Here is a 27,622-nt window from a genome sequence, read left to right on the forward strand (position 1 = left end):
CTATGTCGTAGTGTGTCAATTTCCTGCCTTTTTTCATTTTTTTTATTGTGATAAGAGCACAGCACTTGAGATCTACCCTCTTAACAAATGTTTGAATGTGCAATATATTATTGTTGACTATAGGTGCAGAGTTGTGCAACAGATCTCTAGAGCTTACTTACCTTGCTAAACTAAAACTTTATGCCCATCCATCAGTAACTCCACACTACCCCCCTTCCCCAACCCCTGGCAACCACCATTCTCTTCTTTGAATTTTGAATTTGACTATTTTTGACACCTCATATAAGTATAACATATACTAATTCTTTCTATGACTGGCTTCTTTCACTTAATGTAATGTCTTCAAAGTTCATCCATGCTGTTGCATATTCTAGAATTTCCTTCCTTTTTAAGCCTGAATAGTATTCCATTGTATGGTTACACCACATTTTCTTTATCCATTTACCTGTCAATGAATTTTTAGGTTGTTTCCATCTTGGCTGTTGTGAATAGTGCTGTAATGAGCATAGGAAGGCTAATGTCTATCTCTTCAAGATCCTGGTTTCAATTCTTTGGATATATATACCCAGGAGTAGAATTACTATATCATATGGTAGTTCTATTTTTAATTTATTCATGAGAGACACACAGAGAGAGGCAGAGACATAGAGGGAGACAGCAGACTCCCCACTGAGCAGGGAGCTTGATGCAGGACTCAATCCCAGGACCCCGAGATCCCAGGACCAGGACCTCAGCTGAAGGCAGATGCTCAACCCCTGAGCCACCCAGGCCCTCTTTGAGAATCTTTTATACCATATTCCATGGGAGCTGTACCATTTTGCATTCCTTCCAAAAGTGGGCAAGTCTTCTAATTTCTCCACATCCTCACCCACACTTACCTTTTGACTTTTTGATAACAGCCATCTTGACAGGAATGAGGTGATATATCATTATGGCTTTGATTTGCCTTTCCCTAATGATTAGTGACACTGAGTATTTTTTCCTTTACCTGTTGATCATTTATATATCTTCTTTAGAGAGATGTCTATTCAAATCCTTAGCCCATTTTTTAAACCCTTACTAGATATGTGGTTTGCAGATGTTTTCTCCCATTCCACAGTTGCCAGAATTTCCTTCCTTTTTAAGGCAGAACAATATTGCATTTTGTTTATTCGTCCATTGATGGACACTTGGGTTACTTCTGCCTTTTGGCTATTGTAAATAGTGGTGCCAATGAACAAGTGTGTACAAATATATGTTCAAATTCCTGCTCTCAATTTCTTGGACTATATACCCAGACGTGGAATTCCTTGATCCTATGGTAATTCTATGTTTCATTCTTTGAGGAACCACATGCTGTCTCCCCTAGCTGTTGCACCATCTCACAGTCCCAGCAGTGGTGCTCAAGGGTTCCAGTTTCTCCACAGCCTCGTCAGCACCTGTCATTTTCTGTTTTCTGGGTTTTTGTTTTGTTTTGTTTTGTTTTTGATAATAGCCGTTCTAAAGGGTGTGAGGTAGAACCTCACTTGGGTTCGATTTGCATTTCCCTAATCATTAGTGATATTGAGCATCTTTTTGTCTGCTCATTGGCCATCTGTAAAGTATATCTTTTTTTGAAGAAATGTCTACAATCAGAGCTATTCTTGGTGTTCATTTTTATCTGAGGGAATATCATATGGCAGATTTAGGCTCAGGGGGTTACCAGGGGAATCCGACACATTGCCTGAACTAGTCTTGGTTACCCTGGTCCCTAAAGACAACTAAAGTATCACCAACATTCTGAACTGGCTCATAGTATATATACAGGCTTTAAAATAATTTGTATATAAAAAAATAAAATAATTTGTATATAATTTGAGACAAAGTAGATTTGATTTTGTTTTTGTTTCCACAGGAGGCTGGTTTGCTGAGGATTCGGTGAGCACTGTTTGAACGGTATGGATAATGGGAGCAAAATGCGTTTCTTCTTTCACCTCTTGGATCTTCCCCTAGAGATCAAGTAGGGGAATAAGCTTAAAGGCTTCTTGCTTTTCTTTTTCTTTTTTTTTTTTTTTAAAGATTTATTTATTTATGATAGACAGAGAGAGAGAGAAGCAGAGACACAGGCAGAGGGAGAAGCAGGCTCCATGCACCGGGAGCCCGACGTGGGATTCGATCCCGGGTCTCCAGGATCGCGCCCTGGGCCAAAGGCAGGCGCCAAACCGCTGCGCCACCCAGGGATCCCGCTTCTTGCTTTTCTAGTAGTACAGGGGCTGTGGGATTGGCAACTATGCTGTTAGGATTTTAGAAGTGCAAAGAATATTCATTTTGATTTCCTGTGGCTGCTGTAACAAACGACCATGAACTTAGTGGCTTAAAACAGCAGAAATTTCCTCTCTCCCAGTTCTGGAGGCCAGAAGTCTGAACTGAGGGTGTCTGTAGGGCCATGCTCCCTCTGCAGGCTCTAAGAGGGCCTTCCTTGCCTCTCCCAGCTCCTGATGGCTCCAGGTATTCATTGACTCATGGCTACATCACTCCCAATGCCATCTAACCTCTCGTTTTCTCATGCTTCTTCAAGTATCTGGGAAATAGAGTTAGAAGCCAGCAGTGGGTGTTTGTGAGGGTAGCACTGCCAAAATATAATCAACCCAATCTCCCCCAGTGAAACTCCCGCATCTTAATTGGGTGTCTGTGTGATAGAGAGCAGAAGGTGATCTGCATGTTCATGTACTCCTGAGTCCAGTGGATATGAGTGTCTGCTTTGGACCAGGCCCTGTGCTTCACGCCAAAATACAGTGGTAAGCAAGACAGGCAGAGCTCTGAGAGTTGTTTGCAAGTGCCCAAAAGTGCCCAAATCCTCCTTCCCCATCTGATATACATTAAGCCAAATGGGTTAAAGCTTACCAGTCATACCTGTTTAGAGTGAGCAAGTGACAGGGCCCCTTGCCAACATAAAGAGGATTATGAGATGGAGGGAGGGATGGGATAGGCCTAGAAGTACAAGTCAACTTTGCTTATTCATAATATGCATCTGAAAAGGTCCATGAAAAGTGAAGTTTTGGAATACATTTTCCTGATAACTTCCATTATGATCATTCTCTGAATGTAGCTTTTTGCAAGCAGTTACACTGTTTTCTTTGTCCCAGATTTCACCATCTTCAGATATTAGGAGATCCATGACTTAAGTACGTAGACCACTATGAAGAAAACAGTTTTAAGACCAAGTATGTCTAACCCAGACTTGAACGCTGCTTTTTGTTTGTGAGTCAGTATTATGGGTGAGTGAAGAGAGGAGCATATCCTAAGGGCCATTACAAAAGCTTCTCTTATAAACTGCTCTTCAGTTCAGCGTTGTGGGTCTGTGTCAGCTGATAGGCTTCACTGTCTCCCAGTTGTGAAGTGCACGGTCACCACACTACCAAGAGCACCTGCTGAGGGTTTCTGATGGCCCCAGACACCAAATTCTTGCACATGTAGTTACGGTGGCTTTAATTTCACCAAGAAGAGCTCTGTCTCCTATTACACCCTTCCACTCCCAGCACCCCCTGCCCTAGTATTGTGGGGATTAGCACTTAGTCCACTTTAGTCATGGGGACACTCAGCTGCAAGAGAGACAGGACCTGAACAGATTTACCTAGTTTGCAGTGGGACTGGCACCAGAATCCAGGACTCCATAGGTGTGTCCATTTTCCCATTGCACCTCCACGATGTGATGATGATCAACACAACAGAAAGAACACAATTAGAGCATGCAAGTGCCATGGAAAAAGCTACAGTGCCACAGGTTTTCCTTTTGTGGTAAACGATGAATGAGGTCATTTGATTCGCTTCCCACTCTGCCTCTAATCCAAGTGTGAAGTGAGTTCTGGGCCCAGTTACACCCTTGCATCAGAGAGAAGCATGTCACAGGAGCGTTAAGTGGAGGGCTTCATTTAACAGCTACAGATATGGTTCAGCTCTTTGTCAGAACTCAACGGGAATGGCAACCACACAAAAACATGAAAACCTAAAAGATATTTCAGTTTATATAACATAAATGTCTCTCTCTAAATATGTCTTTCTGAAGAGAAGCCTTCATTGCAAACATAACCATATTTGGAGCTGAAATGGAACAAACCTTTGGTGAGCCAATGAGAGACCAGGTCACACGGACACATTTGACAGAAGACCTTCCAAATGTGAGTACTGACACAAAGAAGGTCAACCAAAACCAGATAACGGGAAAGTCAAGTGCATCTACACCAGCAAACCATTGATACTAGCTGTGGTCAAAAATTGTATTTGGCACATTTATTACATCAGTTGACGTTGACTTTTTATATAAGATACATATATTTATTTAAGCTATCAGTTACTTGTTGTTGTGTGGCAATATCAGAGCATAATGGTTTACAACAACATCCATTTCTTTGGTCATGATTCTGTGATTCGGGCTGGGCCCAGCTTGTGGGTCCTTGGATGATCTCCCCTGCCCCACACACCTGCAGTCATGGGGACTCCCTGAGGTGTGTGTTCCACACAGCCTCACTCACATGCCTGGCAGTAACTGCTGGCTGTCAGCTAGGTGCCTCATTTTGCCTTCATGTGGCCTCCAGGACACTAAGCTAGGCTTAGCAGAAGGCTTCCCCAGTAATCATAATGGCAGTAGCCAGGACTCCTAAGATCTAGTGTTGCAAGTGTCAGAAAGGACTTTTCAGAAATCATCGGGCCCCCTGGAGGTTCTTTGTGGACATCTGTGGATGTTGGGCTTGATTCTTTGAGTCACATTTAATGAATGCTAACAGTGCAGAAATGAAATCACACCAAGGTCAAGTGTATTTATAGGGAATGTTAATAAATTAAAGATGCCCAGGAGGTTCCCTGGGCCACCAGATCACCCTGGTCTTGGTGCGTTATTCAGAGTAAAGCCTCCTCTGTGCGTCTGTAGTTGAACATTTATGTGACAGTCTAGTTGCCCCCCAGAAAATGTAAATTTCAATGATTGTATCAGTGGAGTTCTTTCTCATCAACTGACTTCAGGAGAAGCTATAAATTTTTCTTAAATATTTTGTTTATTTATGAGACACAGAGAGAGAATGGCAGAGACATAGGCAGAGGGAGAACCAGACTCCCCATGGGGAGTTTGATGCAGGACTCGATCCCAGGACCCCAGGATCATACCCTGTGCTGAAAGCAGGTGCTTATAGTTTATAACTAAACTATAAATTTAGTTATAAATTTAAACTACTAAAATATAAACATTTTTTTAAATTTTTTTATTTATTTATGATAGTCACACAGAGAGAGAGAGAGAGAGAGAGAGGCAGAGACACAGGCTGAAGGAGAAGCAGGCTCCATGCACCGGGAGCCCGATGTGGGACTCGATCCGGGGTCTCCAGGATCGCGCCCTGGGCCAAAGGCATGCGCTAAACTGCTGCGCCACCCAGGGATCCCTAAACTACTAAAATATAAACAACACTTTCATCTTACCTCATAATATGTTCTGTGTAAGACTTCTCTGAAAAGAGGCCCGCTGCTAGCGACAAAGAAAAACAGATCAGGTTAAAAGAAGCCCAGGTCTAGCCCAGCTAGACCCTTCTCTTAGCTCAAGATCATATTGCAATTAAAGTCATTTGGATGGCTTTCTTTTCTATTCTTAAAACTCTCCAAGATGCTGATTTTATAACTCCCCTCAGTAACCCATTCTTGAGTCTCACCACCTGTTTTCAGTTTGGAGTTTTATTTTTACTTGTTAGTACATATTCCTTCTTGTCCGCTGTGCCCACTTCCTCTGCATCATCTTTCAGGGCCACAAAAAGCAAGTAGTTATTTCACATGATCTCTAACCATATAGTGTTACAGGTGTGATAAAAGGCACTGTCCTATCACATACCTGACTTCTCTGGGGCAAATGCCAGTTAAGTTCTCATCATTAAAAAACTCTGTGTAATAGCCATTGGCCTGCTTGTTCCAAGCAATATTGGTACCACATTTCAGTATAATAAAATCCACACCACTCTGTCAAAGAGAAGATTTAAGGATTGCCGGCTTTTGGGTGCCTGGGTGGCTTGTTAATTAAGCATCCAACCCTTGATTTCGGCTCAGGTCAGGATCTCAGAGTCCTGGGATCAAGCCCCGACTTGGGCTCTGCTTTCAGTGAGGACTCTGCTTGGGGATTCTTCTTTCTCCCTCCCCCCTATCCTCTGGCCCTATGCTTGCACACAGGCACTCCTTGTCTCTCAAATAAATAAATCTTAAAAGGATTTCCCACATTTAAAATCATGAAATGAAATTGCACTGGACATACTAGAAAGATTATATGATTTTTTTTTTAAATTAGACTACCAAACTTTGAAACAACTGTAACTAGAGATGCCAGATAACATAAACAAGAGAATCTGAAATACTTTGGGATACTATCTAAACATGTCTAGTCTGAACCTCTGGATTCAGGCAAACTTTTACCAAACCATGAAAAATCAATCTGGGGAGCAGAAAGGCTTAGAGCTCTTTTTAAAAACTGCATTTGCGGATGGCTGGGTGGCTTAGTGGTTGAGCCTTTGGCTCAGGGCGTGATCCCGAGGTCCCAGGATCAAGTCCCGCACTGGGCTCCCTGAATGGAGTCTGCTTCTCCCTCTGCCTATGTCTGTGTCTCTCATGAATAATAATAATAATAAAAACCTATTTGCCTGTACAGCTGACTTGGGGGAAAGGAGAAGGGCTAGACCAAACAAAGATCAAATGGAATTTGCAGATTTAATTTGCCTCTGTCCTGGGAAATTTCAGTCAAGGTGCAAATCATTTAGCATGGTTTGATTACATGTATATGGGAGTAATCAAAACAAAACCTAGACAGAAATGGGTTGAAGAGATTATTTGGTGGGGGAAGTAGAATGGTGAGCCTCATTATGTCAGTAGATTATGCATGCCTGAACAAATGATGCCAAAGCTCCAGAGCCATCTCCAGTGGCCTGGCAGACTCCAGTAAATGCCAGTCTAGTAGGGACACCGGTTTGGAAGGGGTGAATCTGTAGAAAGGGCCCTGGCACCTCCTGATCTCCTGCATATCTCAATTGTATAGATATTTAAGGAATAAATAGGAGGATTGCTGGTTTCTTTTCTAATCAGGAACAGAATTTCTCTAACATCTTTAGTTTCCACATTCCCAACTTTGGTTGACTGTACATAAGCTTAGGGAAAATGGGGCCTTGTTCTCTTCAGGAAGCCCAGATATAGTTTTAGACCCCAGGGAGGAGGGATATCACAGGTCTCCTTTGGAGATACTTGTAGCCAGCTTATTCAGTATACAACAGACACGGTTTTGCATTTCCTCCCTGGGTCAGAATATTGAAGTGCCTGCATCTGGTGCTCTGTCCTTCCATTATCCCCAGTTACCAGAATTAGAATTTAGCCAAGAAAGTGCACATGTTGCAAAAGCTGAAATGCAAACACCATGGCTTTTCCCTGATGCCTCAACTTGCTCAGAGAAGGGAAAGCAAATCCCTGGGCCTGGGTGATTAATAGTTTACTGATCCTCCCTGCAACCCCTCCAGGAGAGCCCATCAGTCAGCAACAGTCTTGGATATGCTAAGGCAGGAAGGGGGTAGGTGACAAGCCTAAAGGCACACAGGCCAGCCCTGTAATGGTTGGGGAAGAAAAGAGGCCGACTTTCTCCTGAAAGTATAGAGACTTTGCTTTCTTCTTTCTGATATTTTAAATGTATATTGTCAATTGAGGAGGTGGCATGTTGTGTTGGGTTTTGTTGGGTTTCTGTTTGTTTTGCCTTAAAAATGCCCAGGGATTAGTTATTAGGAGCAAGAAGGTATCACTTTTGGGTTTTTGCATTGACCAGTTTTGATCATTGGTGGTTTCATTTTTTCAAAGATGCCTCCTGCTCCTTTCGTTAAATACTCAGCATGCACATATCAGATCACCCAGTCCAGCCACAGTCTATTTAAGTATCATTTGCTATCTCTCTTTCCTCAACTGATCCCAGGAGAGGAGGGTGCCACTGGCAATAGAACACCAGAATTATATAAACCGTCCAACTGGATGGAAGAAGAATTGCAAACAAACAGATGGATGTGCCATCATGGTGGCTCACGAAGATGTGAGTCCAGGCTCTTTTTAGCTTCCAATTCTCACGTACCACCTACCACCTCTTTCTCTCTGCAGGCCAGTAAGTGCACAGTGATCGGAGGCTCTGGATTCCTGGGGCAGCACATGGTGGAGCAGTTGCTGGCGAGAGGCTACACTGTCAATGTATTTGATATGCGGCAAGGGTTTGATAATCCCCGGGTGCAGTTCTTCCTGGGTGACCTCTGCAGCCAACAGGTAAGGGACTACTCAGCCTTGCCAATTTTCCACAGGCCCCCAAAAGGAAACTACCAGGCTTCTGCAGCTCAGAGGTCAGCCACATTGTTTAAAAAAATTTTTTTTAATATATTTTTTTATTTATTCGTGAGAGACACAGACAGAGGGAGAAGTAGGGAGCCTGATGTGGGACTCAATTCCAGGGTCCTGGGATCAGGACCCGAGCCAAAGGCAGATGTCCAACTACTGAGCCACCCAGGTGCCCCTCAAAAAAATTTTTTTTGAAGAATTTTAAAGTTACAGGGAAGAATTTATACCACATTGGGTCAGTACAACTCCACTCTGCCCTGGTATTGCAAAAGTGGCCATGGTCAGTACAGATATGGGTGGGCATGGCTGTGTGCCAACAAAACTTTATTTACAAAGTTGTCCACAGGCTATAATGTGCTTACTACCAGAATATTCAGTTGACCTTGGAACGACATGGGTTCGGCACAGAACCCCCTGGAGTTGAAAAGTCTGTGCATGACTTTTGATTCCCTGAAAGCTTGACTACTCATAGCCTACTGTTGACCACAAGCCTTTCTGAAAACATAAAGTCAATTAACACACATTTTGTATGTTGTTTGTATTATATACTAGATCCTTATAATAAAGTCAGCTATAGAAAAGAAAATGTTATTAAGAAAGCCATAAAGAATGGAATTTAAGCAAAAACTTGAAAAAGAAAACCATAAGGAAGAGAAAATACGTTCATGGTACTGTACTGTATTTATCTAAAAACCCCATATAAGTGGACCCATGCAGTTCAAAGCCAGGTTGTTCAAGGGTCACCTGTATGCCCAAAAGTGCAACTGCTGGGTTTCAGGGTTTAAAGATTTTATTTATTTATTAATGAGAGACGGAGAGAGAGAGAGAGAGAGAGAGAGAGAGAGAGAGAGAGAGAGAGGCAGAGATACAGGCAGAGGGAGAAGCAGGCCCCATGAAGGGAGCCTGACATGGGACTCGATCCCGGGTCTCCGGATCACACCCTGGGCTGAAGGCGGCGCTAAACCGCTGAGCCACCCGGGCTGCCCAGGTTTTTGTTTGTTTGTTTGTTTTGTTTTGTTTTGTTTTTAATTGAGATTTGCTTCACAGTCTGTAAATGTAACATTTTAAAAATACACAATTTAGTGGTTGTTAATATATTCACAAAGTTGCGTGACCATCACCTCTATCTCATTCCAGAATGTTTTTGTCATCCCAGAAGAAAATCCTAGTTCCTTTAGCAGTTGTTCCTCTTTTCATCTTCTCCCCTCCCAGCCCTTGGCAACCAGTCATTTCCTGTGTCTACGGACGGGTCTATCTGGATGTTTCATAGAAGTGGAACCATGCAGTATCTGTGGTTTTATCACTGGGTTCTTTCCCTGAGCATCATGTTTGTAAGCTTTACCTGTGTCACGGGGTATTACCGTTTTGGGTTTTGTTAGACATTGCCGAATTTGCTCAGCGAAGCCGCTAGGTCAGTTTGCCATTCACGCCAGCAGTGGAGTGGGTAGGACCACCGCTGTTGTATGTCCTGGCCAGTACTCAATGCAGTTAGACTGTTCGGTGTTGCATTCCAAAGAGGGTGCAGTGGGACCTTGCTGAGGCTCAGTCACGTGCCCTCCCTATATGCTCTCTCTCGGTCCTCTGTGAAGTGGCTGTCGGTGGCCTTTGTCCATTTGTCTGTGCCTTACCTTGATTTTCTTACAGATTTGTAGTTCCTTTCTATCTGCAGGGCTTTATTACAGATAGCTTCCCTCAGCCCATCTGCTTTGGCATCTTTTGCCGTGGTTTTGTTACTTTGACTTTTAAGGACACAGCTTCCCCCATGGGCTGTTTTCTCTCCCACACCACCCACGCCTCTGAGCCTGGAAACAGGGTAGACATGTTCCCTGTTTGTCCTTGCCACTGCCTTGCTGCCCTAAGATCCCTCTGGCCGTGCAGGTGATGCCGGCAGGCTGGGCATACCCCAGTGCCTGCCCTTGTGACCATCACCCCCAGCCACCTGCTCCCTTTCCCAGGGGGCTCCATCTCATTTCTTAGTGATTTAGGTTCCTGGCCAAGGTCAGCCTCATCATAATTATTGATGAGTTCAGTATTCACCCACGTGACCCTGCCAGTACCCTCAGCTCACCTCTTCTTGGCCTCCTCTCACTCCTCTTGGCCTCCTAGCCTGTTGGCATCCCCTGCCCCAGAGCCTGTTCTCAGTGGTAAATGTGTCCTCTCCATGTTCTCACTTGCAGGTGCACCACTCTGAGCACCACCTCCTGTCTTTCTAGTGCTGGCCCACTACTGCCTGCACTGTACCAGTTCTTAAACCACACCCAGACATCTGGCTCTTTGCCACTGTCTCTCACCCCATTTGTGTCCTCACTGCCTTTGAGTACATGACTGACTTGCTCCCTTGTGTGATACTTATCCCCCTTGCCCCTTTCTTCTTGTCTCCATCAGGCAGGGTTCTCCAGAGAAATAACCAGTAAGGTGTGTGTATGTGTGTGTGTGTGTGTAGATGGAGAGGAAGAGGGAGAGGCAGAGAGAGGGAGAGGATGAGATCTGATTGAAGAAGTGGGCTTGTGTGATTGCAGGGCTGGCAAGACTGAAGTTTACAGGATAGGCCAGCAGGCTGGAGACTCGGTCAGGAGCTGATGCTGCAGTTCCAAGGCAGGAGTTTTCCTCACAGCAACCTCCCAGTTTAATCTTAAAGGGCTTTCAAGTGATTAGAGGAAGCCCACCCAGAGTATAGAGGATAATCTCCTGGACTTAAAGTCAGCTGATTATAGACGCCAACCACAGCTCTAAGATAGCTTTACAGCAGCACCCAGACCATTGTTCCATGGAATAACAACCCTGGAGCCTCACCAAGTGCACACCTCAACTTCTCCATCAGGCTGTGTGTCCTAGGTATAACCCCAGCCCTGCTTAAATCGGATCCTCCCTCCTCCCTGGGAGCTTCTGGGCAGCTGAACGGGGCAAGAAAAGAAAATACAAGGGGTTTTTGCCTCTTTCAGCATGACCACGGCCTCCAAGCCGGCTCCGTGGTACCTCCTGGCATCATATCTGCAGACCTGCCTGTGACCACATCTGTGCTCTGCAGGTGCCTCATCCATGCAAATGCTCCCAGTGCCACCTGGAGCGCTTGTCTTCCTACTCAGTGATTCCACTGGGGATTCTGGCCTTTTTCTCCTATATCAGCAATTGCACCTTCTCTACCCAGTCATAGCCAACGGCACATAGACATGTTGCAGGATCACCCATCTTAAGAAAGCAAAATGCCCTGATGTGAGGTCCCACCCCACCTATTGTCCCCTTCTCTTTGCTGTCATAGGAGGGCTCAAAGAGCCATTTGCACTTGCCACCTCTGATCGCTTCATTCCATTGTCTTTCCCAAATACTCCAGCAAGGCTGTCAACAACAGCCCCGACACAGCCACCAGGGACCTGGAGGTGACCAGATCCAGTGATCAAGTGTAGGACAGACTTGCCCATTTCTCCTCCTGCCATTCTGTCTCTGTATCTCTATAATTTCTAAATGTGGCAGGCTCCAGAGCTTACTGCTTAGATCTCTTTTCTTCTCTGAGCACACTCAGTGTCCAAGCGAACCCGCTCTTCCCCCCACCCCGCCCGTCCCGCTCCCTTGGCTCACAGACAAAATACAATCTAGAGGCCGACAAGCTCCCAGCTTGAGATCTGCAGCCTATAGCTCTCCTGGATTCGTATCTGTCCAGCTGCCTGCAGGACATCTCTTTTGGGATACATAATAGACATTTTGGAATTGCCATATTCAAAATTCAGCTTCTGGTTCCCTGCTGCAAGTCCCCTCCCCCAATTACAGCAAACCTACTAAAGTCCTGTCTGTCTCAATAAATGGCCCACTCTGTTCTTCCAATAGCTTTGGCCAAAAACATTAGATTTACCCTTGATTCCCTTCTCTTATACCCTCCATCTCATTCATCAGCAGATTTTGTTGACTGCACTCTCCGAATAGATCCCCAGTTCAGCAGCTTCTCGCTCCTTCATTTGTTACTATGCTATGCTGGTCCAGGCCACCCCCTTTTAATGCATGAGCCAAATCATGACACCCCTCTGTTCATAAGCCTCCAGTGCTCCAGTTCTGTTTGGAGCAAACATACAGGCCCTTATCATCACCTTTGAGGCCCTACAGGATCTGGCCTCACCCTCACCTATATTCTCTCATTGCTCTGCTCCAGGCATGCTGGCCTCTTTACTACTCCTCAGACTCGTGAACTTTCTGCCTCCAGACCTTTGTATTCACTGCTCTTTCTGCCAGGAATGCTCTTTGGGAACCACAGAGATTGCTCCCTAAATGTGTTTGAGTCACTAACCAACTTATGCTAAGCAGCAAGCCCCTCCAGGTCGCCTTTGTTCTATGTAGGTTTCTATATATAGCACTTGGTACTAACTGTACTCTGTATCTACTCGTTTATCTGCCCGCCGCCCCCAGAGAAGGTAAGTTCCCTGAAGGCAGGGATATTCCTTTTGATCACCACTGAGACCCCTCAAAGAAGATGAGGCTCCTTAGCAAATTTCAACTTCCCTCCAAACTGCTCCTCCAAATCCCTACTAACTCCCGTGATACTGCTGCTAGTATTTATTTACAGATTTTTTTTAAGGAATCAGGTGAAATATTTTTAAAAAGATTTTATGTATTTATTCATGAGAGACACAGAGAGAGAGAGAGAGACAGTCAGAGACATAGGCAGAGGGAGAAGCAGGCTCCTCGCAGGGAGCCCAATGCGGGACTCCCTCCCAGACCCTGGGATCACAACCTGAGCCAAATGTAGACGCTCAACCACTGAGCCACCCAGACGTCCCAAATTTTTGTTTATTTTTTTAAGGTTTTATTTATTTAAGGAAGAGAGTGAGCAAGTAAGAGAGACAGCATGAGCTGGGGAGGGGCAGAGGGAGAAACAGACTCCTCGCTGAGCAGGAAGCCCAATGCGGGGCTCGATCCCAGGACCCCAAGGACATGAGCTGAGCCTAAGGCAGACTTAACTGACTGAGCCACCTGGGCACACCCAGATTTTGTTTAACACAAACTTAAAGTGAAACCCACCACCCTACTGTGTCATTCTTAGGTACCAGCAGGGAGAAGGAGAGTTTGCCAGAGCAACCTGATAAAGACAGGCATGGGCAAGGCCCAGATTGCAATGATGGATCATGAAGTCCAAGCCAAGGAGGACATGAGGAGGGTGAAGGACATGTAGAAGTGGGTTTGAGGGCAGCCTGGGTGGCTCAGTGGTTTAGCGCTTGCATTCAGCCCAGGACATGATCCTGGAGATTCAGGATCGAGTCCCACGTCGGGCTCTTTGCACGGAGCCTGCTTCTCCCTCTTCCTGCGTCTCTGCCTCTCTCTCTCTGTGTCTCTCATGAATAAATAAATAAAATCTTTTAAAAAAAAAAGAAGTGGGTTTGAAAGTTACTACTTAGGTTTTGTGCCATATACCTGAATTCATTCACCAGTACTTCTTGTTTCCCATTTCTTTCTTCCAGGTTCCTTCCTCTTCTTCCGGAAGCATTTCCTTTAGCATCCCCCACTGAATATCTGGGCACTAAACTTTCCGAGTCCTCATATGCCTAAGACTGTCTTTCTCTCACCCTCTCTCATAAATGCTTATTTGCTGGGGGTGAAACTTTAGGTTCATAATTGTTCCTCCTGACGCTCCATCTGACCATCATTCTTTTGGGGGTCAGCTGGGTTTTCCTCTCACGCCTTTTAGGATTTTCTTTCTTATCCTGTGTGTTCTGTAGAGAATTTGTCTAGGAGGTCTGTGTTTTTGTTTTGTGTGTAAAATCTACTCAACAACTAGTGGGCCTTTGGAACCTGAGGACTCATGCCTTTCACTTCTGGAAAATTCTTCAAGTATTAATTCTGCCTCCATTCTCTCTTTTCCTTCTTTCTGGAAGCCTTACCAGACATATGGTAGAGTGTCATTATAATGTACATGTCTGTTAGTTTCCCCTTCATGTGTTCTTTCATTTTCTGTCTTCATAACATTTTATAGATTTCCTCTGTTTCATATCCACTTATAGATACTCTTGTTTCACCCATATTCCCACCCACCCTCAGATTATTTTGAAGCTAATCCTAAACACCATTATCATTTTTTTTGCAAATATTTCAGTGTTTGTCTCCAAAAGATAAGCCTTTTTTAAAGATATATTTTTTTTATTTTAGTGCATGAGGTGGGGGAGAAGCAGAGGTAGAGGGAGAGAATCTCAAGCAGAGTCCATGCTGAGCATAGAGCCTAACGTGGGGCTTTATCTCATGACCCTGAGGTCAGACCTGAGCCAAAATCCAGAGTTGAATGCTTAACCGACAATAGCACCCATGTGCCCTCACCTTTATTTTTAAGATTTAAAGGAGCCTTTTTCTATTTTTTTAAAAGATTTTATTTATTTGTTCATGAGACACGGAGAGAGAGAGGCAGAGACATAGGCAGAGGCAGAAGTAGGCTCCCCACGAGGAGCCCAATGCGAGACTCAATCCTAGGACCCCAGGATCACGCCCTGAGCCAAAGGCAGACACTGAACCGCTGAGCCACCCAGGTGTCCCAAAGGGAGCCTTAAAAAAAAGATTTATTTATTTATTTATTTGACAGAGAGAGCACAAGCAGGGGAAGCATGAGAGAAAGAAGCAGGTTCCCTGTTGAGCAGGGAGCCCGATGTGGGTCTCTATCCCAGGACCCTGGGATTACAACTGAGCTGAAGGCAGACGCTTCACTGACTGAACCACCCAGCCCCCCACCCAAAAGGAGCCTTTTTAAAGACACAGCTCCGTGACCACACCTAAAACATACTGACAATTCCTTTATTTCCAGCCTGTGTTCAAATATCCATGAATGTCTTGTAAGTATTTTTGTGTAGACTTCTTTTCAAATAAGGAACCAAAAAGATTAAGACTTGAAATTAAACTAGGTCTCTTGTATAAAAGTTCCCCTTCACATTTTGTTTGTTGAATAATGTTTATTTAAAACTGTATTTATTGTCCCATAGCATTTCCCATGTAGTGAATTTAGCAGATTGTACCCCCATGGACTTGTTTGACATGTCCCTCTGTCCTCTAGTGTTTCCTATAAGCAGGAAGACCTAGGACTGCACCTGTTCAGGAAAGCATAGTATAGAAAAAGGGACTATAGATAGCTCAGTAATAATTTTTCTATTGATTATATGTCAAAGTGATAATATTTTGGATAATACTATGTTCAATAGCATGCATTACAGTTATTTTCATCTGTTTCATTTTACTTTTTGATGGGGGTACTACTAAATTTACAATCAAGTTTGTGCCTGGACTATACTTCTAGTGGACTAAAAGCTGGATCTGATTCCAGTTCAACTGTTTTCTCTGGGGGTACTGATAGCAATCAGCACATCTAATGCTCAGAAACCAGGGCTCCCATTCAGGACTCTGAGCAGGGGTAGCACAAGTGAGCCTGAGACATTGTCTTAGGACAAAATTAAGAAAGTGCTCAGAGGCACCTGGGTGGCTCAGTCCATTAGGCATCCAACTCTTGATCTTAGCTCAGGTCTCAATCTCAGGGTCATGATTTCAGGCTTCACACTGGGCTCCACGTGGAGCCCACTTGAAAAAAAAAAAGAAAAGAAAGTGTTCAGAAAAAAAAAGAAAGTCTTCATATTCCAATGGGAATATGTCAAAAGGATATAGGAACGTCAAGAACCCCCACTGGCCAAATTTGGGGGTATTTTAAGCCTTGCAAAAGACAATAGTAGTGGATTTTAATGCATTGAATAAAGTAAGAATCCATGTGTCCAGGATGCCTGGGTGGCTCAGTAGTTGAGTATCTGCCTTTGGCTCAGGTCGTGATCCTGAGGTCCTGGGATCGAATCCCACATCAGGCTCCCTGCATGGAGCCTGCTTCTCCCTCTGCCTGTGTCTCTGCCTCTCTCTGTGTCTCTCATGAATAAATAAATTTTTAAAAATCTTAAAAGAATCCATGTGTCCACGGAAATGCTAAAAAGAAAAATTAGTATAGAAGAAGGGGAACATTACCGAGAAATGGCAACTAATAGAAGTAAAAAGAATGCTGGAGGGATCCCTGGGTGGCGCAGTGGTTTGGCGCCTGCCTTTGGCCCAGGGCGCGATCCTGGAGACCCAGGATCGAATCCCACATCAGGCTCCCTATATGGAGCCTGCTTCTCCCTCTGCCTATGTCTCTGCCTCTCTCTCTCTGTGTGTGACTATCATGAAAAAATAAATAAAATTAAAAAAAAAAAGAATGCTGGAATTAGGATTTAACATTTTGCAACCAATATGTTAATAAGTGTTCCAGGCAAGAATCATAATTGAATGTTCCAGATTCAAAGAGACGAAAGAGATAGGAGGACTAAGTACAATAGGATCTATGATTGGATCCTGGATCCCAATATAAAAATGCCTTTAAAGGACATTATTGGGACAATGGGGGAAATTTGTATATAGACTAATTATATAATAAGAGTGTCCTATCCTGTTACATTTCTTGTGTGTGATCATTCTTTAGCGGTATTTGGGAGGAAGTCTTTTGTTGTTAGAAGAGTTTAGAGGCAAAGTGGCACATTGTCTGCAACTTATTCTCGAATGGTTTCAGGAAAAAAAATCATGTGTCCGTATGTACACAAAGAAAATTAATGGCAAAATATTATCAGTGAATCTAAGCACATAATTCATGATTGTCTTTCTTTTGGTATTAGTCTATTGATGATCGTTCCTAGATCTTATTACCTAATGAGCGTTTTGTAAAATGGAGACACGCTGTCATTCTCTCTATTTCTGAATTCAGTTCTTTGTACCTTATGCAGATTAAATGCTTGACCATTTCCCTTTACTTATTAGTTTACAGCAGGAATTCTTATCCTTACTGATGATCAAATTGTCCCTTCTTTGGCCAGTGAGAGCCTCTTCAAGTTGACTCTTGAGTCCTTTTAACAGGACCCCAGGAGTCTAGGCTAGCTTCTTTACTTTCTGGTTTGACAAGATGTTCCTGGCTCTTCTTGTCTACTTCCTGCCCCGTATCTGCAATCAGCCATTGCTCCCAGGAGCTCTGGTTCCTTTTAGCAGCAAATTAAATGTACTTGTTTTCATTCCCTTTCAGCTTGCTGTTCTGTATCTATTTTTACAGAAAGGAATACTCTTGTGTGTTGGCTATTTGTACTGTCTTTCATGGTGTGGGACTTTTTCATATGATTCATAATTTGTATCTCTGAGCTCATTTTCCCCAGGAGTTTTACTCCCAGGTGCCCTGAATTGCCATGCACCACCACCCTCATGGTACACAGAGGTACAGATACTGCCTTTGTCTGGATCCCACAGGCTTCTTATGTGCTAGACCCAGTTTTTATTGGGAGCCAGTCAATGGGGAGGGGCGATTCAAGGGACAACATGGTTTCCATCCTAGGTACTTCTGTATTGTTTGAATCTTTTACAGTGAGATGTATTTTCATGTTAATTATAGAATTATAAAAGGGCAGGACACCTACATGCCACAGATTGAAGAGTGGGAATGTGAGGAGGCTGTTTACTTATCTAAAGCGGGAGTGATTTTTTTTGTCTTTGTTTGCTTTTCCAGGATCTCTACCCAGCTCTGAAAGGTGTAAGCACAGTTTTCCACTGTGCATCACCCCCACCATCCAGTAACAACAAGGAACTCTTTTATAGAGTGAATTACATTGGCACCAAGAATGTCATTGAAACTTGCAAAGAGGCTGGGGTTCAGGTAAGGGGAAAGCTGGGGTGAATGCTGTCAGGAACATGTCATGGCCCTTTCTAAGTGTGTGGGAGCCAGGGTTCTTCTTGTTCTCTTCCTGGGCCAAGCCAGGCTTGCATCCTAAAGTGTTGTGAAGATTCTAGAAACTGAATCCTAGGAGCTGCTAGGCCAGTTTGAGCTGCATCTCAATAGACCATCTAGGACCGTAAGGCTTATTATTAGTCTTTGGTTAAAGAGCCATAAAATGTCAATATTACTTTCATTTTTTTATTGTGGTTAAGTAAATGTCATAAAATTGACCATTTTAACCATTTTTTAATTAACAGTTCAGTGGCATCAAGTACATTCCGATTGCTGTGCAAACATCCCTACCATCTCCTGAACTTTCACCTTCCCAAACTGAAACTCTATCCCCATTAAGCAACAGCTCCCCGCCCCTCCTCTCCAAGCCCTTGGCACCCACCATTCTCCATTCTGTTTCCATGAATCTAGAGATGTTAAAGAACTGGACTCATGGTATCTGCTTTTATATCTAGCTTCTTTCACTCAGCATGATGTCTTCTAGGTTCATCCATGTTGTAGCATGTGTCTGAATTTCCTTCTTTTTAACCACTGAATAACATTCCATTGTGTGGACAGACCACATTTTATCTAGCCATTCATGCATCAGTGGACTCTCGGGCGGTTTCCACTTTTGAGTATTGTGAATCATGCTGCTAGGAACCTAGGTATATAAATATCAGCTCCAGCCTGTGCTTTCAGTTCTTTGAGGTAAATACCCGGAAATGGAATTCCTGGGTCATACAGTAATTCTGTGTTTAACCTTTTAAGGAACTGCTGTACTGTTTTTCCAGCCCTTGCTTCTGTTTTCAAAGAATAAACTATTAACTTTTCGCTAATAGAGACCTTGTTATAACTCAGATTTGAGATATAAATCTCCACCCTATCATAGCTTGCTGCTCTGTTATAAAGCTGGGTTCTCGGGATCACCCTTATGGAGCACCCAGCATCATCAGCACTCATTCCTCACCAGCTTCGGGGCTCAGTGCCCTGGAAAGGAGGGATTATGTAATAGCGACCCCTTATGCTTTGCAAATGACAAGACACTTTGCCTCGTGGTTGTCACCTGATTTGCTCCTCCATAGGTAATCAGGAGCTACAAATATCACTTGACAGGTGACAGAAGCAGATTTGGGAGGCTAAGTAATATCTCTTTGCTAATAAATGAAAGAAAGAGGTGGGATTCAAATCGAATTCTCTGATGTCAAATCCCAGACTCCTTAGTCTATAACGTGCTTGTATAACTAGAGCTCTGTCAATTGCATTGCTGCTGTTTGTTAAATGGAATAGGCTAGTTATCCAGAAAAGATTCAAGAATTACATAGCACCAATATAATCTTCACACCGTTTAGGTAACATTACCAGTAGAGTTGAAGTTCGTGGGTATCCATTCTCAAGGCCGTTGCTGTCCATAGGGAATCAGTGTTCTGAATTCGGGTTTATCACTGCCATTCGCTCCATGTACAGCCAATATAAGTTATCGGTTTGCATGTGAAAAACTTTATAGAAATGGTATATTGAGTATATCTTCCTGCAACTTGCTTTTTTCTCCCCCAGCATTATGTTTTTGAGATTTATCCATCTTATATATATATCCATCCAGTATATTCACTGAGGTGGTGCAATAGCTTAGTGGGTTACAGTGGAGAAAGTGGCTCTTCATGGGGCACCTGGGTGGCTCAGTTGGTTGAGCAACTGACTCCTGATTTCAGCTCAGGTCGTGATCTCGGGGTCATGGGATCGAGCCCCACGTCAGGCTCCACACTCAGCAGGGAGTCTGCTTGGGATTCTCCCTCTGCCTCTGCCCCTCCCCCTAGCTAGTGCTCCCTCCCTCCCTCCCTCCCTCTCTCTCTCTCTCTTTCTCTCTCAAATAAAAAAAATAAAAGAAAATGGCTTTTCCTATTATATTTAGGAAACCTTTCATAACACTGAAATCAAAAGATTGTTTAATGTGGGGTTTTTCCCCAAAGGTTTAAACTGATCTTTTGTGCATTTCAATCTTTAATCTGCCAGGAATTTATGTTTGTGTATGATCTGAGGTAGCAGTTAAATTTCTGTTGTTCAGCAGCATTTATTATGCGACACCCCCACCCCCCAACCAGGGCCCCAGCCAGCCAGCACATCTCAGGTGCTGCTGCCTCCTATGGGTCTGTCCCCAGCTCTGTCCTTCCCCCACTTGGCTCCCACTTGTCCCCATGCCACCAAGCTCCTCCTTCACTGAGCAAGCCTTAGGATGAATTTCAGTACCTGCTAGGACAAGTCACCCTCCAATCATGTTGTTCAGAATTTACTTGGCTATTCGTAGCCCTTTGCTCATCCACATAAATTTTAGAATCAGATTGTCGAGTTCTTGTTGGATTTGTTATTGTAGTTGCATCAGATTTAAAGGTAATTTGTGAAAGCATCAATACCTTACCACTGTTAATTAAGTCTTTGTATCCATAAACACATAATGTCTCTCTCTTTAGTGCCTTTACTTTAGAAAGGTTTTGCACATCCTTTTTTTTTTTTTTTTTAGTTTATCCCTATGTACTTAATTTTTGGTTATTGAAATAGTATCTTTCATATTACATTTTAAATTGCTAATGCAGACACAGTTGATTTTTGCAGTTGATTTTGTCCTCACCAGTTCTGCTCAACTCTAACTGTAGTATATTCCATATGTTCATAATGTTTTCCATGTCAACATTTCTAGCATCTGTGAATGGCGATAGTTTTATTTCTTCTTTTCAAAGTATTCCTTGTGTGTCTTAACCCACCACACTTGCTAGGACTTCTAGTAAAATGATGAATAAAAGCGGTAAAGATACAATTTGAGCTAATGGTGTTCAATGTTGGATGGGCTCCCTTTAACCAGAGGGCTAGAAGCTAGGACCCTCATAAGAAAGCATTTCCTTTCAAACAGCATGTTTCAAGTCGGCATGTGCCGCATGCGCTTGTAGACATGTGCTGACCTGCCAGGGTTGGTATCAGAATCACGAGGCATCTTTTTCAGACAGGTATCTCCCTCATAGTTTGTGCACTATCCTCCCTTGGGGAATCATTCCCATACTGAGATAATACAAATAAAGGAAGTCTGTTCCACCTCTCGGTAGTGATAGGAGAGGAAAAAAAAAGTGAAATCCATTGTTTTAGAATGAAATAGAATGCATCTCAGAATCCGTGTAGCTACAAAAGATGGTGATCTGTGAATTATTTTAAGAAGGGCTGAAAAAAAAAAAAGAAGGGCTGAAAAGCAAAGCCTCGCAATAAATCATTTATATGGTGCCTTGCGTATGAGTGTTGCAAACAGGCACCATTTGATCTTCTTTCATGAACGAACATCGGATTGTTTTAATAAAGATCATTTCTTACTTGTATTTTTTTTAACCTTCCTTTCTCCTCTGCCAGAAACTCATTTTAACCAGCAGTGCCAGTGTCATCTTTGAGGGCGTCAACATCAAGAATGGAACTGAAGACCTGCCTTATGCCATGAAACCCATTGACTATTACACGGAGACAAAAATCTTACAGGAGAGAGTATGTACCTGAGAACTGGTTGAGTGATGAGCAAGTTCCATGAACATCTGGAGAGTTTAGATTTTTAAGGAAATCATTTACAAAGTTAGTGTTCTCAGGCTTGCCGACCTAACTTGGGAAGTAAAATTTGGCTGAAATTCAATTTTAAAAAGAATAACTGTAGCTTAATGTGACCAGACTCGGCTCTGAGTACTGCCTAGGAACTGCCTCATTTAAACTTCACAATGACCCCACAAAGGTGGGTACTATTATCACCACCAGGTTAGAGATGCACAGAGATTCAGTTTCTTCCTGAGGCTGTGCAACTAGCAGGTGGCTGAACCCACACAGTTTAGCTCCAGGGCCGGAACTCAACCTCTCTGCCATGCAACATTACTCAGTTGCCACAGAAATCAGAGGTGATTTATGAAGATCCCAAGCACTCCGGCAGAACTTGGACTTAACACACAAGTATTTTCATTTGAACACACCTTCCTTGTGCCACTCTTGCCCCCCTCCCTTATTTAAATTAAATATGACAAGATCTTGCTTTATTTTAAGGAAAACTACTTGGCAATGTACTGGTTTCCACTTGGCAGACCAACTTTGCCAGGGAGCACCTGGTTTTAACAGTAGGCTGGGTTGAGTAACGGGCACTAAGCCTTTGGACTCCAGGGTTCCAGGGACCCTGATGGCAGCTAGCTCCAGGACTAACGTCCAGGGAGAATATTACCATAAGGACATACCCACTTGCAGACCATGGATGCTCGTTGACCACCAGCAGCTTACCTTAGCAGGGGAAGCTGTGAGTCTACTTCTCCCAGGTGTTCACTGCACAGTCAAGCCCACTGAGGTTGCATTTCACAGCCAATACATATCGAACCGGAGCTCAGTGCTGGATTGGCATGAGTTCCTGAGCTGCCGGAGAGCCTGCTGTCTCCCATCTGTGTGCTATTACTCCAGGTCAGAAAGTCCCAGGAATCGTGTACAGGAAGACACAAGGGCCTCCCCAGTCCAGGCGTGGAAGCCTGGCCTTTTGTAAGCTGAAGGAGTCCTGTCTCCAGGTTCTGGCATCCTGCTCTTTGGAGCACAGAGAGCCTCACAGAGCTCCCACCTGACTTCACCCAAGAAGCACTGAGGCTTTTGCGGGTCCCTGTGTACTCTTACCTAAGGCACTGGGATTCCCACCCCTTGGGCTCGGCAGCTGCAGGTGACAGCCATGGGGCCTCACTTTCATTAACTTTTGGGCACTCAAGTGGGAGTAAGCAAAGCCTCTAAAGGCCTGCAACAGTAACCCCCCTGGAGCCTCCTGTCAGCCACTGTTGGCACGCAACTCGCTGTTGGCTTTCAGATCTCTCAACTGGTAATAAAGTCAGTCAAGTAGCTTAAACTAACTGGGGCCAAAATGTGTACAAGAATTTTGCCACCATAGAATGGAAATCCTAGATGAGGTGATACAATAAGTCTACTTATCAAACACATACTTCCTGAAACAGTTGATGTGAGTCATCTCAGTCAGCGCATAGCCCCATCCAGCTAGGAACTGTCACGTCCCCATTTTTCCCATTAACATAATAAATCATTCGGGATGTTTTGTTACTTTTGAGGCCCAACCTGTTAGTATTCTAAGCCCTCACATTCTCGTTTGTCCACTGAGCCACACAGAACACATCTAAAGACTTGTCCTGTTTCTCCCAGACCCTTTACCTTCTCGGTCTCTTCTTCCCCATTTGGGTTCATCAGAATCCCTTCCTAGGTGGTACCCCAAACTGACCAGAACAGATCAGGAGTGGTAGAAATGAGCACATGGAGCTTAAGGCAGGAGGGGTGGGAGGCTCACGGCTAACTCAGCAACTGGAACCCTCCGATCTCTTCCATGAATAGCTGCCATGGCTCATCTTCCTCTGGCTTCATTCGTGCATTCTAGTCTTTGTACCCAAGCCCAGGCCTTTCTCTTTGATCATACTGTTGTTGTTTGTTTTTAAAGTAGGCTCCATGCCCAATGTGGGGCTTGAATTCACAATCCTGAGATTAAGAGGCAGCCAGGCACCCTGATCACACTGGTTTTGACCCAGCTGTCCTGTTTTCAAATTTGGGTGCTTTGGGTGGGTGGGCTCCAGAAGTAGCCCCAAATGATAGCAGAGCAGAGGGCAGCCTCTGTGTCCTCTGTGAGCAGTGCTGTGGACATGCCCCTTCTGCTCTCTTATAGGCAGTCTTGGACGCCAATGACCCCAAGCAGAACTTCTTAACTATGGCCATTCGCCCTCATGGCATCTTCGGCCCAAGGGACCCTCAGTTGGTCCCCATCCTCATTGAAGCAGCCAGGAAAGGCAAGATGAAGTTCATGATTGGGTAAGTTGGCCTATAGTTGGCCTTCTCCCTGACCCCCTGACAAGGCTCGGTGTTGTTTGGCTAGGTCTTTTCTAATGGCACCTGCTCTGCTGCCCTCTGTGTTGGTGTCCTGGGGCTGCCACAACAAATGACCACAAACTGAGGGGCTTAAGACAACAGAAATTAATTTTTCCGGAGGTGAGAAGTCTGAAATCAAGGTGTTGGCAGTGGGGAGGGAGAGGTTAGTTCTTTCTGAAAAGTGAAGGAGAATCTGCTCAAGCCTTTCTCCCAGCTCTGGTAGTGTCCAGCAGTCTTTGATGTTCCTTAGCTTGTAGGTAAGTCACTCTAACCTCTGTCTCCACTCTCATGGGAGCATCCTTTCTGTGTGTCCATATCCAAATTCCCCTCTTATGAAGATACCAGCCATTGGATTTAGGGCCTAACCTATCCCAGTATGGCCTCAGCTTAACTTGTAGATCATATCTTCGGAGACCCTATTTCCAAATAAGGTCACATCCAAAAGTTCCAAGGAGACATGAATTGGGGGGTGGGGAGGACACTGTTCAGTGTAGTATACCATCACATAGCCTGGAAAAATATTTGTGTCCCTGTTTGAAAGTTGAGGATACATGCTCGGGGCGTGGGGGGAAGACAGCACAGGGTCAAGGGCCAGGCCTTCAACTCTCCGTGGATCTAGGAAGGCAGGTAGAGGTGTTTGCATTCCTTCTCAAGGAAAGTGTAGATGGCAAGGCCTTTGTGGTTGGTGACAGAGTGTGTGACAGAGTGTGGCTTTTTCCCCAGTACACCTTTGCTTCCTTCCTTTCTTTCTCCCCTTTTCTCTCTTTATTTTCTCCTCTATGTCTCTCCCTTGCCACCTTGCCTCCCTGCCACCCTGACTTCTTGCTTTGAGGGATTAGGAAGAGATGGTGGGAAAGTGCAAGACCAAAGCAAGCCATCAGCCCAGAGTGTCCTAGGGGAAGTCGAAGGGTTGCTGTTCAAATAGAAGCCTAGAGCAAACATGATCCATGTTGGCCATGCCGGGATGGGGCAGGCAGGGCACTGGGCTCTCAGGCTCCTTGCTTGGCCCTTATGTATCCCAGAGCCTCTCAGGGCCCCAGGAATCCTGGCCCCTGCACATGTTTAACAGTGGAACCATGCCCGGTATACCCACAGAAACGGGGAGAATTTGGTGGACTTCACCTTTGTGGAGAACGTGGTGCACGGACACATCCTGGCTGCAGAACACCTGTCCCGAGACACAGCCGTGAGTGGGAAGGTAAGGCACCTGCTTCTCCTGCCCCATGCATGTTTGCCCGTCTTCGGATTGCATGTTCCTGTGATTGGATTCACTGGCAAATTGCCTTCTTGATCCTGCATCCTGGCCGATCTGCTTTAGGATCCCATTGGTCTGAGGTTGATCCCCTGTGGTCGGGAGTGTGGTGACATTGCAGGGCTGCATCAGGACAGGCCAAGTCCAGAGCCAGTAAGCTGGGATTGACCAAGCATTCATGTAACATGACCTGGATACCCACTGTGAATGTGACTGCTCTCAGCAGCGTCCCATGTATATTTGGTGGGGGTGCGTGCTACTCATTTATTCTCCCAGTCATTCTGGAAATCTCTCCATCTCTCCCCCATTGCCCACCCATGTTCGTGCCCCTCCCCTTCCAGAGGGGTGGATATATCTCAGGCTCCTGGCATTTGGCACCTGGTGGGCAAGATGGACATGTCAGGGGAGGTGAGCTGTCATGCAGAGAGGAGGAAGCACATTAGATCCTCTCACCTCTCCTCTTGCTCATAGGGCCCCCATCTTCCTGGTTTCTCACCACTGCCTTTGGAACCCCCTCTTTGGGTCTCATTTTTCTCCTGAACCTCTGCTGTTTTACCAGTCCTGTGATGCTTAGGGTGGTGGGGGTAGGGTGGGTGTATGGCTTTTGGTTTAGACCAAAACACAACACACTTGAGAAATGGCATGTGACCTGTTCGTTGCATCTGAAGATAAGGAGCTTTACCATGACTAACATGATCAAGTCAAATTAACCAATGTACCTTCCTGAGTGCAGTCTAAGCTTCACTTAAAAATCCTGGCTGGCCCATGGATAAAACTCACCTTTCCTATCTGCACCTTAAGGTTGCCCATAGCTCCAGATCAAAAAAGCATCTGTGCCACTGGCTGACCTTTGCAGATTGGAGACACTGGGTGGAAGAGGCGCTAGCTTCCCAAAATATTGGCCCCGGGCTGAACCATCACCCTGTGCCTGAGCACCAAGTTCCAAGCATCACTTGCCCACCTCTCTAGCTGGGGAGCATTTTCTAACTTCTTGTTCTCTCTCCAGGCATTTCACATCACCAATGATGAACCCATCCCTTTCTGGACATTCCTGTCCCGCATCCTGACAGGCCTTAACTATGAGGCCCCCAAGTACCACATCCCCTACTGGGTGGCCTACTACCTGGCCCTCCTAGTGTCCCTCCTGGTGATGCTTCTCAGTCCTGTCATCCAGCTGCAGCCCACTTTCACACCAATGAGGGTCGCACTGGCCGGCACGTTCCACTATTACAGCTGTGAGAGAGCCAGAAAGGTCATGGGCTACCGGCCGCTGGTCACCATGGATGACGCCATAGAAAGGACCGTGCAGAGTTTTCACTACCTGCGGAAGGTTGAGTGATGCCACCCGGAGACTGGGCCCTCTCGGTGCATTCCCTGGCTGCTAACTCTCCCCTGTGGACCAACAAACTAACCTCCTTCAAGTGAGTTTCTTCTGAGCTTGGGTCTTCTCCTGCCAGTTAGAAGAGAGCACACCCAGCTCTTCCATGACCACAAGGGTGGAGCAAACAGCAGACATGTCTCTCATTTGTTAGATTTGATTGGAATTTCTTAAAGCAGGCAGCTTCATATTCTACTGTTTTGTGTTCTCCGTCTCTCCTTCCCCCCACCCCCACCCCTCCTCTCTCCTGGGTCACTTATCATTCCAATGTCCTTCTACATAATTGAGGAAGCTACAGGGGAAAAAATCCACTTGCTGACTGATGGTGGGAAAGTAGACTTAACTTCCATGCAAACCAGTCCTAGAGAGAAGCCACAGCCTGTTCAAGGAGCCACATATTACATATACCCTAAAAGAAAAAGCAGAGGGGATGCCTGGGTGGCTCAGTGGTTTAGCGACTGCCTTCAGCCCAGGGCCTGATCCTGGAGTCCCAGGATCGAGTCCCACATCAGGCTCCCTGCGTGGAGCCTGCTTCTCTCTCTGCCTGTGTCTCTCCCCGCCCCTCTCTGTGTCTCTCATGAATAAATAAATAAAATCTTTTTAAAAAAAGAAAAAAAAAGATGCATGATTTGACTGCAATCTTGCAATCTTTAAAAAGAAAGAAAAAGCAGAAGTCTGAAATACATGGTGAAACTTCAAATAGATACAGAATTTAAAGCAAAAACTTTTTAAAGGCTTAAATCATTGCTGCCCCTCCCCCCACCAATCTCCAGAGGGAAGGGACTGCTGGTAGGCCACCTCCTTATAAGTTTTCCAAGTTCTCAGGTACAGCTGATGTGCCTGCCTGCATTGTTTTTCCATAAAACATTCTTTCGTAGACACCTCTCTATCAGTGGGGCCCCATGGTCCTAAAAACTTGCAAGGTGGTAGTGTGCCCAAGGGGCCCGCCTCCTCTTCTAACATGGGACGTGGGGCTGGTTGCCAGTAAAGCACTGAAAAGGTCGGGGAGAAGAGTACTCGTTATCTG

At 44.9% G+C, this 27,622-nt stretch overlaps 1 protein-coding gene across 6 annotated transcripts in view; it reads left to right on the forward strand.

Annotated features, from left to right (window-relative positions):
* Positions 1-27,131, forward strand: part of NSDHL (NAD(P) dependent steroid dehydrogenase-like) — a 35,100-nt gene extending 7,969 nt beyond the window's left edge. Inside the window, exons 2-9 of one of the 6 annotated variants that reach the window (XM_041742026.1) lie at positions 1,874-1,978; positions 4,025-4,136; positions 8,113-8,271; positions 17,861-18,007; positions 21,449-21,577; positions 23,766-23,908; positions 25,061-25,163; positions 26,224-27,131. In XM_041742026.1, the coding sequence (XP_041597960.1) occupies positions 1,917-1,978; positions 4,025-4,136; positions 8,113-8,271; positions 17,861-18,007; positions 21,449-21,577; positions 23,766-23,908; positions 25,061-25,163; positions 26,224-26,556 (1,188 nt within the window). In that variant the 5' untranslated portion in view covers positions 1,874-1,916 and the 3' untranslated portion in view covers positions 26,557-27,131. The remainder of the gene's footprint in view (positions 1-1,873; positions 1,979-4,024; positions 4,137-8,112; positions 8,272-17,860; positions 18,008-21,448; positions 21,578-23,765; positions 23,909-25,060; positions 25,164-26,223) is intronic. The other 5 variants (XM_041742027.1, XM_041742029.1, XM_041742028.1 and 2 more) reach the window with 5 other exon arrangements.
* Positions 27,132-27,622: the final 491 nt, after the last annotated feature.

Source organism: Vulpes lagopus, chromosome X (assembly GCF_018345385.1).
Source record: "Vulpes lagopus strain Blue_001 chromosome X, ASM1834538v1, whole genome shotgun sequence".
Lineage (NCBI taxonomy): Eukaryota > Metazoa > Chordata > Mammalia > Carnivora > Canidae > Vulpes > Vulpes lagopus.